This window comes from Toxorhynchites rutilus, chromosome 2 (genome assembly GCF_029784135.1).
Source record: "Toxorhynchites rutilus septentrionalis strain SRP chromosome 2, ASM2978413v1, whole genome shotgun sequence".
Lineage (NCBI taxonomy): Eukaryota > Metazoa > Arthropoda > Insecta > Diptera > Culicidae > Toxorhynchites > Toxorhynchites rutilus.
Window position 1 is genome coordinate 296,689,763 of NC_073745.1, and position 12,705 is coordinate 296,702,467.

General features: G+C 38.4%; 1 protein-coding gene across 3 annotated transcripts in view; it reads left to right on the top strand.

Moving 5' to 3' along the window:
* The window catches only part of LOC129765416 (uncharacterized), a 121,137-nt gene that overhangs the window by 22,193 nt on the left and 86,239 nt on the right, over nucleotides 1-12,705 (top strand). For all 3 annotated transcript variants that reach the window (XM_055765726.1, XM_055765727.1, XM_055765728.1), the window contains exon 2: nucleotides 6,062-6,617. In XM_055765726.1, coding sequence (XP_055621701.1) covers nucleotides 6,437-6,617 — 181 coding nt within the window. In that variant the 5' untranslated portion in view covers nucleotides 6,062-6,436. The remainder of the gene's footprint in view (nucleotides 1-6,061; nucleotides 6,618-12,705) is intronic.

Here is a 12,705-nt window from a genome sequence, read left to right on the forward strand (position 1 = left end):
TACTCTCCGTAGAGTTGGACCTAGAACACAGAGTTCAGTTTATGCTCGAATGACGTAGCTTAGAGGTTGAAAACCTCTGTGAGTTTATGTGAGTTTCATTTAGAATACATATTTTAAATACATATTTATGTAGTTTATGTGAGTTTCATTTAGAATACATATTTGAGCGGAGAAGTTCGCTGATAAGGCAAAATATTGGAAATAACCATTTTACTGATAAATATGGAGTACTCAATTGGGCGAAAAGTTTAAACATTCTTAAAACTGCAAAACAGATTTCATTTATTTTTGAAAACAGATCTGAAGGTGGTTTTAAAAAACTTTTGTTTAACGTGTCCACGTGGACATTATCTGAACTCCCACCCCCCTAACCGTGGACAAACGTGGACATTTTGTACCCCCTATCCCCCTAAAGCTGTCCACGTGGTATGTGGACAGCCCCTAAATGTTTTGACCTTCGTTGCTATAAATGTGAAAAAGATATTCTATGTTTAGGATATGTTAAGGAAAAAATTGCCTATATATTGAGTTAGGGAAAAAGAAATTCATTGTTTTCTCGGTAGATGGCTGTAGTGATCGATATCTCGTATAGTATCGATCGAACAATTTCCAGGGGTACGACTAAAACGTCAAATCCTTCATATTGCCAGTGTACCCAATATTGCTGCGGTTTACAGACATTTTGGTTCAATCAATTACTGTTGTGTACAACTCGGTGCGGTTATATAGTCGAATAGTGGCTAACTTTAAACTCCATGTTAAATGTGAACACCTCCATGTGAAACCGAAATATGAATATCGCTCATGCAGTTAGAATAAAGCAGCGCATTTTTCGATTTCAATCCTCGTGAATGATATGTTGATAAACAAATGACGCCATATTGATTTTGATTTTGGGTAGCCTATATTCAATTGATGTCTAACCCCTGACAATTTCATGTCTACGTTCGTTGTCAAGGTGACATTTCACATTAAAAAAATCTTTTGTTGTTCTTTGTTTGTTGCATTCATTTATGAGTTACAGGGTGTTAACAATAGAAGTCAACAAAAAGAAAGTTCGGTACATTCTAAAGTTGTAGCATTTGTTCACAAGAATTTGTCTTGGAATTTTATTTAATATTTTCTAATAATGATATAATTCCTTCTAAATATAGTTAATTTCCTTCGATTTTTTCATGTTTTGACAACTATTCGATAAAACCTCAGAAATAATGTGTCAGGTGTCAGGTAGTCGTATCATCGCCCAAATGCTAAAGATCGACTATAAAACTGTTTTAAATAATTTGCACAAAGCTGAACTCAATAAGAAGCTCGATGTTTGGGTGTCAAACCAACTAATACCGACAAACATGTTGGATTAAATTTCCATCTGCAAAGCGTCGACCAAACGGAATGATATCGACCCATTTCTTAAGCGGATGGTGACTGGGGAAGAGGAATGGTTCACATACGACAATATTGTGCGAAAACGATCGTGGTCAAAGCGTGATGAGGCAATTCAAAAGGTGGTCAAACCAGGATTTACGGCAAAGAAGGTTCTGCTGTGTATTTGGTGGAATTATTTATTATGAGGTGCTGTCGCATGGCCATACACTAAATTCAGATCTCTGCTGTCAACGATTGGACCGTTTGAAACTAGCGATTGATCAAAAACGGCCAGAATTGGGCAACAGAAGAAAAGTTGTGTTCCATCAGGACAGCGCAAAGCCACACACGCCATTTGGAGGTTTTAGGGTGCAAGAAATGGTGAATCGACACTTCATTCTCTCTCTAACAGAGGGGGGGGGGGGGGGGGGTGGGGGTTGTGTTATACAAATAGAACACAAACTTCTGCATGACTCGAGAGCTAATCAATCAAATGGAGCCAAATTAAGCATGGTAGGGTTTTTGGGTATGTAAAATTTGACTGGGAAGAATGAAATGATATAGTCGAGTCGGTAGAGGGAGATAGCGACTGAACGCCCGGCTGACTATTTAGTCGTTTTGGCGGAGAAACTGCGTGAAGAAGCCAAAAGGCATTAATAACTGAATACGGATATAGTATGTCAGATAGTCAGCTGACTATCCTCAGTTGACTATGACTATGCAGAGCCCTGTATTATAATGTCGAGTTTCGGTAGATTTACTAGGGAATTTTTAGTAAAAGGAAATTGTAAAGGGTCAATTAGAAGATCAACGAGATCAACGAGAACGTCGTTCAAGAGTCAACTTTTTTCGATTCATTGAGATTTCGGACGTGGGATTATGTCTTTAAATTCTGTACAGGGATCGGTGGATCACACCATTGAGGTAATGGCGGATCCTTCGGCTGAAGGAGGTTTGGATGTTGATAGCTCAGGATTCTGGATTTTACACTTTGGTCTCATGGAAGACCAAACCGTTTGGATGTGGCTTGTGGATAATGGAAAAACATATTGGTAAACTTGAAAAAATCACTGGAGTTTATTCACGCGATCGTACACCCAAACTAGCGTTGGCAGAAAACATTTCATTTTTGGCAGAAATGATGCCATTTAGTGTGCTGGAGAGTCAAATGCGCAAATAATGAGCTGTATTAAAAGCCTCAAAATAGTTTGTATGTATGTATGTGTATTGTATGTGCAGACATCTCTTTTTGTTTTTTTTTCTCATTTCATTTGGGATTGTGCCAAAAAAAAGTCCTTACGACGTCAATTGGGATCGAACCAAGGCCGGCTGGAATACAAACCTATATTACACGACCACACTATTGTTATGGCTAATGATGCTTCAGCAGTTGTTCAGCAAATACGTGATAATATTGCACCTGTTTATAAAATGAAATTGGGAAGTGTTTTCAAAGACTAAAAAGGAGCACATGAAGGAGAACAATATCTATCTCGGTCTGGGCCGTGTATGTGACAAAGTATGCGGAAAGCTTATCTGTCTTTTGTTTCGCTCGCTCATATTAATCTTATATTGCTGTACCATGTATATTATACAAATGTTTATCAGTATTTGTGAGTCATGACATTTTCTGTTATGTCTCATTTAATGTCATAAATCGGGATGACAAAACATGAGCTAAAAATCAATTTTGGGCCTACACAGTTAATGGTTAGATTTGGAATGGTAGGGATCTTCGAAACACTTATTTGTTTGTATGCGTTCGGTTCTCATGGCTTACGTCGGGATATACTGCTGTGTGTAGTTGTGTTATGCACCACACACTGCATTCGGAAGGGAGGAAGTGGCTTCGATTGGAAAAAGGATAAGAATGGAAAAGGAATGCAACTTTGATGGATATTTGCTCCTCTTTCGCGATGTCGGTCGCGAACAGGGATGAAATTCTAAGTTTCGAAATCGGAAGCGTTAAGGTTAAGGAAGGAAGCCACAATGGCGCTCATTTCTTTCATCGTCCTCCCTCATGTCCATCTTTGGTTGCTTCTATAAAGCCATGCAAACCTATCGACCCTTTTCAGCAAACCTATCAGACCATTTCAAAAAAGTTGAATTTTATTGTATTGCCTTGTCGAAATGATAATTCCATACTTATCCACTCAATCATCACAGCAAACTTCCAAAATATCCATTCATTCATTCATTGCATCGAATGCACAACTGTTTCACGATAGAAAAAAAGAAAAAATGGAAATACAACTGTTCACCGGCTTGTTGTTTGGCAGACGACGAACTTCATCTCTGCTACCTAATTTCATCTGGAGCTTTCCCAACGAGAACTGAAGTTCCTCTTCCCACTATTTATTCAAACCTCACCAGTAAAGGAAGCCTCATAATAAAGGCAACTAAAGTTAAAATTGGGCCTCTGTTTAACTTTATCAACTTTATTATTTATTTATTTTCTCAGATTTCCTTTATTGGTGAGGTTGGAATGAATAAAGGGAACAGGAACTTCAGTTCTCTCTGGGAAAGCTCCAGATAAAATTAGGTAGCAGAAATGGAGTTTGAATGGCTTAGAACAACTGCATCACAATGTGTGTTCTGTGTGTTCTTTCATCAAAGTAATATTGTAATATTGTAATACTGTAGAAAGGGTCACATATTTTGTATTTTATTCTTTTATTATTTTATTTTTATTATTATTTCGACGAGAAATGCAATTCCGGATGACCGATGATTCTTGTTATTGATCGTTGTCGCAATGACTGACGAACATGATATGCTAATTTGAGCACGAGTTCAAGGGGAACCTGCGCTCATTACATTAGCTGGAAGGGGATTTCCAAAACCATCATGTCATTCAATTGAGCTGATTGTTGATTATTGGTACTGCGAAATATATGTCTTGTTTGCGAAGAAGAAGATTTTAAATAATTGTTGATGGTTTAAAACGGGAATCAAATTGTGCTGTATTGTTCTGGAGCAAACTAATCGATTCATTCTTTTTTACATAGGACTTTAACAGGATGTAAAATAAGAATCCAAAAATTGAATATGTAACGAAATTATAAAAAAATCGATCGAAATATTTCTACGTACAATGAAAAATATAGCTTTGTTGCAACAAACTTTTCAACAATGGGAAAAATCGAGCGCTATCTAAATGAAAATCAAACGTCTTGATTGGTCCACTGTGTGCTCCATACTATGTTACAGTGTCGAAAAAAACGAGCAACTAACGTATCAGCGAAGCACAACTTGAAAAACTAACATGAATCATAGCTAGCGTACATCATCCTATCTAAGGTAATAACAGAATGGAAGCAGTGCAATAAATACTGCCTTTGATGCGATAACTTTTTAGCAAAGTAGAATTTAAATTTACAACGCAAACTCTGAGTTAGCTCCCGGTGGAGTGTAGAAGAAATTTCATTTGCGATTTAAGTTGGAGACTAGAACTTCAGCCAGCGAACAGTCAACAGTTACCCACCGATATTATGGTCAATGTGAAGTCTGAATGTGAAATCACTTCGGAGGATCGACAGCGTGTTATGAATGAAAGATGACCCACCGCAGTGAATTTTTTTCTCAAATTCGAGGTGGAGACTCGATGAAAAGTTACTCAGCGTCGGTATTCATGTACGCATTGATGATTTCATGCGTTGTCAACGCAGGACTGGAAAGTGACACTTTCGTATTTTATGGTACGATGATCCAGGATATTCATCAAAACAAGAGGCTCCCACGGGATGGGATTCGGACAATACCTCGGAGCGAATGCCGATTGTGAAGGACGAAATGAAGAGGAAGGGTGAAACTGCAAGAGTTGAGAGGGACTTGTAGTGAAAATGGAATTCGAGTTTCAAATAAGTTTTGTGAAGGATGATGAGCTGTGCTCGGGGAGAAGTTGGAGGAATGTGCTACGGGAAGAAGGATTTAACGGTCATACAATTCTCATTACCAAGTATACTCGATACTACGATACAACGAAAAATTTAAAAAAATAAAAGTTTTATTTTCACTCTAACAAGATATTTGTGTTCTACCTTTAGTACATAAGTTCATAACTAGTTGGGGTCCGGACATTACTCTAAACACAACGCACTACATATTTGGTTTTAAACATTGCCATTACCAAAAGACCAATGTCTTTAAAAGTTTGAATATAATTCATGCTGACACTAGACTGTTTTATCATTATAACTGTAATGATAAAACAGTCTAGTGTCAGCATCTTTTGACACCCGATATCATAAAAGTGTTTCTTTTATAACCTTTGTCATCGCAGTTACTAGCTGGTCATCGTATCTTGAATCTGATTCAGTCCTACTACACCGGTAAAACTGGAATTTGTTGGGCAGTACCTAATAGAGTCATGTATTGCATCATTGGTGCGCTCGATTTGTGGACGCGCGCGCTCAGAAGAAAGTGCTCATCAGATAGAGTAAGGGGAGAAAATTGACTTAATAGTCATAGCATGAGCTAAGCATAAATCAAAACAGAGCTAAAAACAAGTTCCTAATCACTTTTTCTCGCGTGTGTGCAAATCTATTCACATCAAGCGTCTGGTGGGATTGGCCAAACGCGGCGAGATGTCGGGGCCTGAGGGCAAAAACGCTAATTATCGCGCCGCGCCTCGATCTACGTGTGCCTCCTAAAATCGATTTGCTATTAACGTTTCTCCAATTTGTTTCACTTTCAGTTTCGGTACAGATTCCTGACTCATCCATAACCGACGTTTGGGACGGTAATCGATCGCTTCGGCTGCTGTTTGGGTTGCTGCATATGCACAGCAAAGTGTTGTGAAACTGTGAACGCCTAATTGGTGTGACAGTGAGGTTCTGATATTATATTAACAAAATAGTGAGAAAAGTTTGAAACCGAAGTGTCAACAGAAAGTGGTGTGAAAATTTGACAAGTCGGAAAGTGTGGCAAACCTGACGCAACTGGTTTTCGTTAGGCAATCGGCAATAATCTTCGGTCGATCGCGAGTAGTTTCGGTTTTTTTCTCTCTTTCTTTAATTTGGGAGCTAATTTTGTGCGCAGCAGTGTTTAGCCAAATGTGCCAGACGTAATCATGATAAAAGCGAAGCTGTCATTATGTGCTGCGATCGCAGCCGCACTACTGCTGGTGGTGGCCAATCTTGGTCCACCGGGGGCCGAGGCCCATGTTGCGCTAACGTTCCCACCGGCTCGGATGTACGATCTTGACTTCTTGGATAATTCCCGAACCAAAGCGCCCTGTGGAATGCCGAAGGGTGAGTAATCGTTTTGTTTGTGATCTCATGTTCCCTAATTATAACTGAATTTTGTGGGCAATGTTGCTCATAGCACTATTTTAGGTTTATTTTTATATGTGAAAAATGTGAAAACCCATTTAACTTATAATTAGGCCCATTCCATGAAGTTAGGCATCATTAAATCAAATTTTGAGAAAAAAGGCATGACGTTATTCGAATTAGTTATGGTTTTAACTTCATCAAGAACTATTTGATAATTATCAACACCAAGCTTCAAAAACTATACCATTTTGACTAGCTTGTTAATGTCAAAATGTTGGTTTAAAAGATGAAATTTTTCATTGTTCAAAGTTTTATTTGACATATTCTTGTACTTGCTCAATTTAACTTCAATGTTTATGTACTATAGAAGCAACAGTCAAATACCAGTTCCAATAACAGTTGATTTGAAACATATTGAAAAGCATGGACGTTGTCACGTCACAAAAACGAAGATTTTTTTTTGTTTATAAATTAGCTTAATTTCAAATATCTTTATAATGGTTTTTTTCTTAGTAAATAATGAGAGTCGCAAAGCATCAAATTTTGAATCAGATCGGCACAAAAACTGCTTTGTCACGACATAGGTAATACATATCGACATTCAATTTATATCATGCAATAGAAGAATACAGATCCTGCATTCCTGAAAAATGTTCACATAAACATCGAAACAATAAAAAGTGAAACATTGAAATTGAAATCCTCGCTAAATTCGCACGCCTAACAAAAAATAAGTGTTTATACCAGGTATTCATGACATGTGTTCCTCTTTTGTTCTTATCAATTGGGTATTGTGGATGCTATTTCTCTAAAGTTTCAAAATTATTTCCAAATTAGTTGTGTTTCTGGAAGGGTAAATTCCAGTGATTTAGGTGGATTTACTGAAGTCTAGATTAGTGATTCAGCGTACAAATCGAATTTCCGAGTAACGTACGGAGGTGAAGAACAGCTTTAAGAACATACATTCTGTCAAAGATATAGCGGGAATTGGTGTTTTTCAAGAAAATGCTTTATTTATCATCTAAATTTATATCACCCATATTCCGGAACCCGATAGGATTTGAAATTTTGCGCAAATGTCGCAAAAAGACATTTTAATCACCGTGGGAGTGCCTCGGTGGACCGTGAAAAAGGTCTTAGGCCGAGAAAAGAAAGAACAACTATCCGCGAAGGTCAGCCCGAGGTCAGCTCGGATTCCGAGGGTTATCGTTGCCATCAATAGGAAGATTCGGGAGAATCCAGTGTGTTCAATGAGGAAAATGGCGAAGGAACACGGTAGCCGCGACTTTACGGCACGGAAGATCGTAAAGAAAGATTGCGGGGTGAAGTCGAGGACACGGAAAAAAAATGAAAAAACAAAAGATTACCAACTGCATCTGGGAGGGGTTCGAGGCGCTACGAGTCGAGTGATGTAAAAATTCCTTGAACTTCCTCAATCGAAAAAATCCGGTAATCTTGTTCACCGATGAGAGCATGTCTACCGTCCATCCTGTATCAAATTCCAGAACTGATTGCTACATTAGTCCTCTCACGGTAAAAAACGTGGCCTATGAGCATAAAAACGTGTATCTGATCAAGTATTCTTTTATCGTTAAGATGTTTAGATTGGTGGCTTCCGATGGCAAAAAAATGAACCAGGTGTTCATTCCAGGGGCTACTATGTAAACACTGAGTACGACGCAAAGCCAAATGTTGTATTTCAACAAGAAGGGGCTCCGTGCCACACCTCGAATCGCACTCGGAAGTGGTTGCAGGAACATTTGCTGTTCTGGACGAAGGATATGTGGCCGCCATCCAGCCCCGATCTTGATCCGCTGTATTACTCAGTCTGGCGCATGATGTAAGCCAAGACCTGTTCTAAACGCTACAACAAGCCTCAGACCAACATTGATCCGTACCTGGAGAGAAATGGATCCAGGTTACATTATTAGTACCTGCCGTGAATTCCGGGAGCGTGTGGAAGCCGTAAATGCAGCAGGTGGAAACTCGATCAATGGTTAACATAGTTTAAAAATCATAGAACAATGATACAAAATAAATTTTCATGTGGGGTTTGAAGTGGAAACTGGATTGGGAATAGCTCATTCAGAATTTTCCTAAACTATTTTTTTATAGGATGGTAATATCGAGTTTGTCTGAATTGTGTAAGAACTCTATCATGTTCTAAGTAGACACTTTTAGATATTGGGTTCAATTCACAATCTGTCAAGGATCTTCCCGGGTTGGAAATTTTCTTAACATGCCTTGAAAAAACTTTGGACCTGTAGTTGTAGTTGTTATCATTATGTTAATGTCGATACGGATAGACCTATTGTTTTTCTTTTACAGTTTTTGCCTATTTAAAATGTTCGATTCATAGAAATTCATGCCTGCATCAGAATCAGTTCGCTTTGATTTTTGTTTTATAACACTGATCTCTTGATTCAGTTAAAAATAAATATTATTCATTAGATAAATCGGCCTGTTCAAACCTTTATAGATGTATAAGGTGGGTCATCATAATCTTTATCTCTTTAGAAACATCTCCCTTCCGAATAAATAAAAAAATCGAAACCAAAATGTTTGTATTTTTTTCAATTTTCACATATTGCTCACGCATACGGTACCATACACCAGTGTTATCGACAAATGTATTCTGTAAGGGTGGGTTTAGACCAGTGATATATTCATGTGAAGAAATATGATGAGATTTATAGATATCGCATCAACCGTTTACACTAGCGTGAACTTCTATAATGAATATATTCATATTTTCGGTGAATTCATTCACCTAAAGTAGAACTGCATCCAACTTCAGTGATTTCTCACCAGTGAGAAATTCACAAGCGTTTACATATGCTGAATTTATTCAAGTTATATATACCTCGAATAAGTGTATCATATTTATTCTCACCCGTTTACACCTATTTTCACGTGAATAAATCCATCTATAGCTATAGATCTCCCTAATGTAAACCCGCCATAATATTTTCAAGTTTCGGTATAAGACATTTTGTTTGCAACACAAAATTTCACACAATATTTTTGTCCAACAGAATTTTTTTTTTTTATCCCTTTTGTTTATTTTAGGCTCATTAGCATTTTAGCTGTAACAGAGCCGAATTTTAATCGTGTACATGTCACATATTTATCATATCTATAATTGACACATTACACAGTTGCCATTTTTCGGCGTTAGAGTATTCCCTGCTATACCATTGCAAATGGTACATATTTTACACAGTAGCCATTTAGGCGTAAGAGATTTCCTTCTGTTCTTCCCATTATCCAGTAAGACGGGACAGCGAAGACAGTTGATTGATCATTGTTGAGTTATTTATAGAACAGCAGCCCGATGTGTCTTGCAGAGCTGAGCAGTTGTATGGATGAATCGATCTTATTTCGACCGTGGATCGATCTCCATCGCTGATGATTGTTGCGTGGACGTAGCTATTCTGTAACAATACAAAGATGGTCAATGGGGGCCCTGAGTTTTGAACTCACGATCGATCGCTTACTAAGCGAACGCGCAACCAATGTGGCTACGGAGACCCCCCATCCAACAGAATTATCCATATCAAAATCGACGAGCGAAAAATGTAAACTTGTTCTTAATGACGCTGTAACCAACTAGATCGCGCTCAGAATTGACATTAAGACCACTGACAGTATTACCAACTTAAGAAAAAAAGAAAAATGTTCAACGGGAAGCTTTAAAATTACAAATTCCCGGTATATATTTGACAGAAAGTATTCCATTAACATCATGTTATTTTTCACATCCAAAGCTTACCCGGATATGTTCAAACGGAGGCAGAACGATATTAACCCCTCCCGTTTTACTTCATACGTCACACATCAAGTGATTTCACTACTCTGCTGAGCGTTCCAGCGCCCTATGTTATGCAAGTACACCACGAGTGAGACTCGATGTTGTACGGCGAAGGGATCACACTAGAACCACTAGACCGATTATATCATTTGTTCGCAAGATTTTGTATTATTAGTTTTTTAAATATTGTTTAATAATGTTATCTCTTTTTTAAATTCATATATTAATTATTATTATTATATTATATTGTTCTTTTACCTCCCATTTTTCTGATATATGATATATCTATGTATACCAACCGGTCAAAATGACCGGTCGTGATTTTTTATGTTTCCAATACAAAACCTGCTTAGAAATTACGTCAATCTGCCACAACGATTTAAGTCAATCAAAATTTTCGGGACATTTACTATTTCTAAACCACAAAATTCTTAAAATTTTCAAAATTTTGTTGCCACATTTTCATCTGTACTACATCCAAACTAGCGTTGGCTGAAAACATTTCATCTTTGGCAGAAATAATGCCATTTTGTGTAGAGTGTAGAGTGTAGAGTCAAATGCGCAAATAATGAGCTGTTTTAATAACATAAAAAAGGTTTGTATGTATGGGAGCAGACGCATCTTTCTTTTTTCTTTCCTCATTTCTTTTGGGATTGTATCAAGTCCATACGATGTCAATGAGAACAAAGGCAGGATGGAACGCAAAGCTGTTTCATATGACCACGCTATCCATATAGCTACTAGTGCTGTTATATAAAAGCGTGATAATATTACACCTCATGATAAAATGAAGTTGGAATATGTTTTCTAAGAGGAAAAAGGAAAGCATGAACGAGAATAGATTTTTCTCTCTGTCTGGGCCGTGTATTTGGCAAACTATGTTTCGCCTGTTTCGCTCGCTCATATTGGCTCATATTGGCTCTAGCATATATTAGGCTGTCAAAAAAGTCCTGCGGTATTTCCGCGAGGTGTCGTTGTAATCGCGTAGTTCTGGTTGTATTCATTGTATCGAGTCATACTATAGCTTATTGGAAAGGTATTTTTCCGCGCTATAATATAGTCCTTGACAGTGTTTTGTTTGGTTAAGTCGTTCGTGAGTTATAGTGTCGCAAATATGGAGCAAAATAAAGAGAAAATCTGACATATTTACAGTACTACTATGACAAAGGCAAAAATGCATCTCAAGCTGCCAATAAAATTTGTGCAGTTTATGGACCCGATACAGTTTCCATTTCCACCGCACAACGATGGTTTCAACGTTATCGTTCTGGTGTAGAGGTCGTCGAAGATGCGCCACGCTTCGGAAGGCCTGTCGTCGAAAATTGCGACAAAATCGCTGAATTAGCCGAGAAAGACCAGCATAGTAGCAGCCGTAGCATCGGCCAAAAGCTGGGGATAAGTCATCAAACCGTTATTAACCATTTGAAAAAGCTTGGATTCACAAAGAAGCTCAATGTATGGGTACCACACTCGTTGACGCAAAAAAACATCTTTGACCGTATCGACGCATGTGAATCGCTGCTGAATCGTAACAAAATCGTCCCGTTTCTGAAGCGGATGGTGACTGGCGATGAAAAGTGGGTCACTTACGACAACGTGAAGCGCAAACGGTCGTGGTCGAAGCCCGCTGAAGCGGCTCAGACGGTGGCCAAGCCCTCATTAACGGCCAGGAAGGTTCTGCTGTGTGTTTGGTGGGATTGTCAAGGAATAATCTATTATGAGCTGCTTCCCTATGGCCAAACGCTCAATTCGGACCTGTACTGCCAACAACTGGACCGCTTGAAGGTAGCACTCATGAAGAAGAGGCCATCTTTGATAAACAGAGGCCGCATTGTCTTCCATCAGGACAACGCCAGGCCACACACTTCTTTGGTGACGCGCCAGAAGCTCCGGGAGCTCGGATGGGAGGTTCTTTTGCATCCGCCGTATAGTCCCGACCTTGCACCAAGTGACTACCACCTGTTTTTGTCCATGGCGAACGAGCTAGGTAGTCAGAAGTTAGCCACAAAAGAGGCCTGTGAAAATTGGCTATCCGATTTTTTTGCCAATTAGGAAGCGAGCTTCTATAACAGGGGTATTATGAAGTTGGCATCTCGTTGGGAACAAGTCATCGAACAAAACGGCGCATAGTTTACTTGAAACAGATGATTGTAACTAATCTTATGAACAAATGAAAATTCAAAAAAAAATACCGCTGGACTTTTTTGACAGCCTAATATATTATACAAATGATATACACGTATTGGGGAGTAG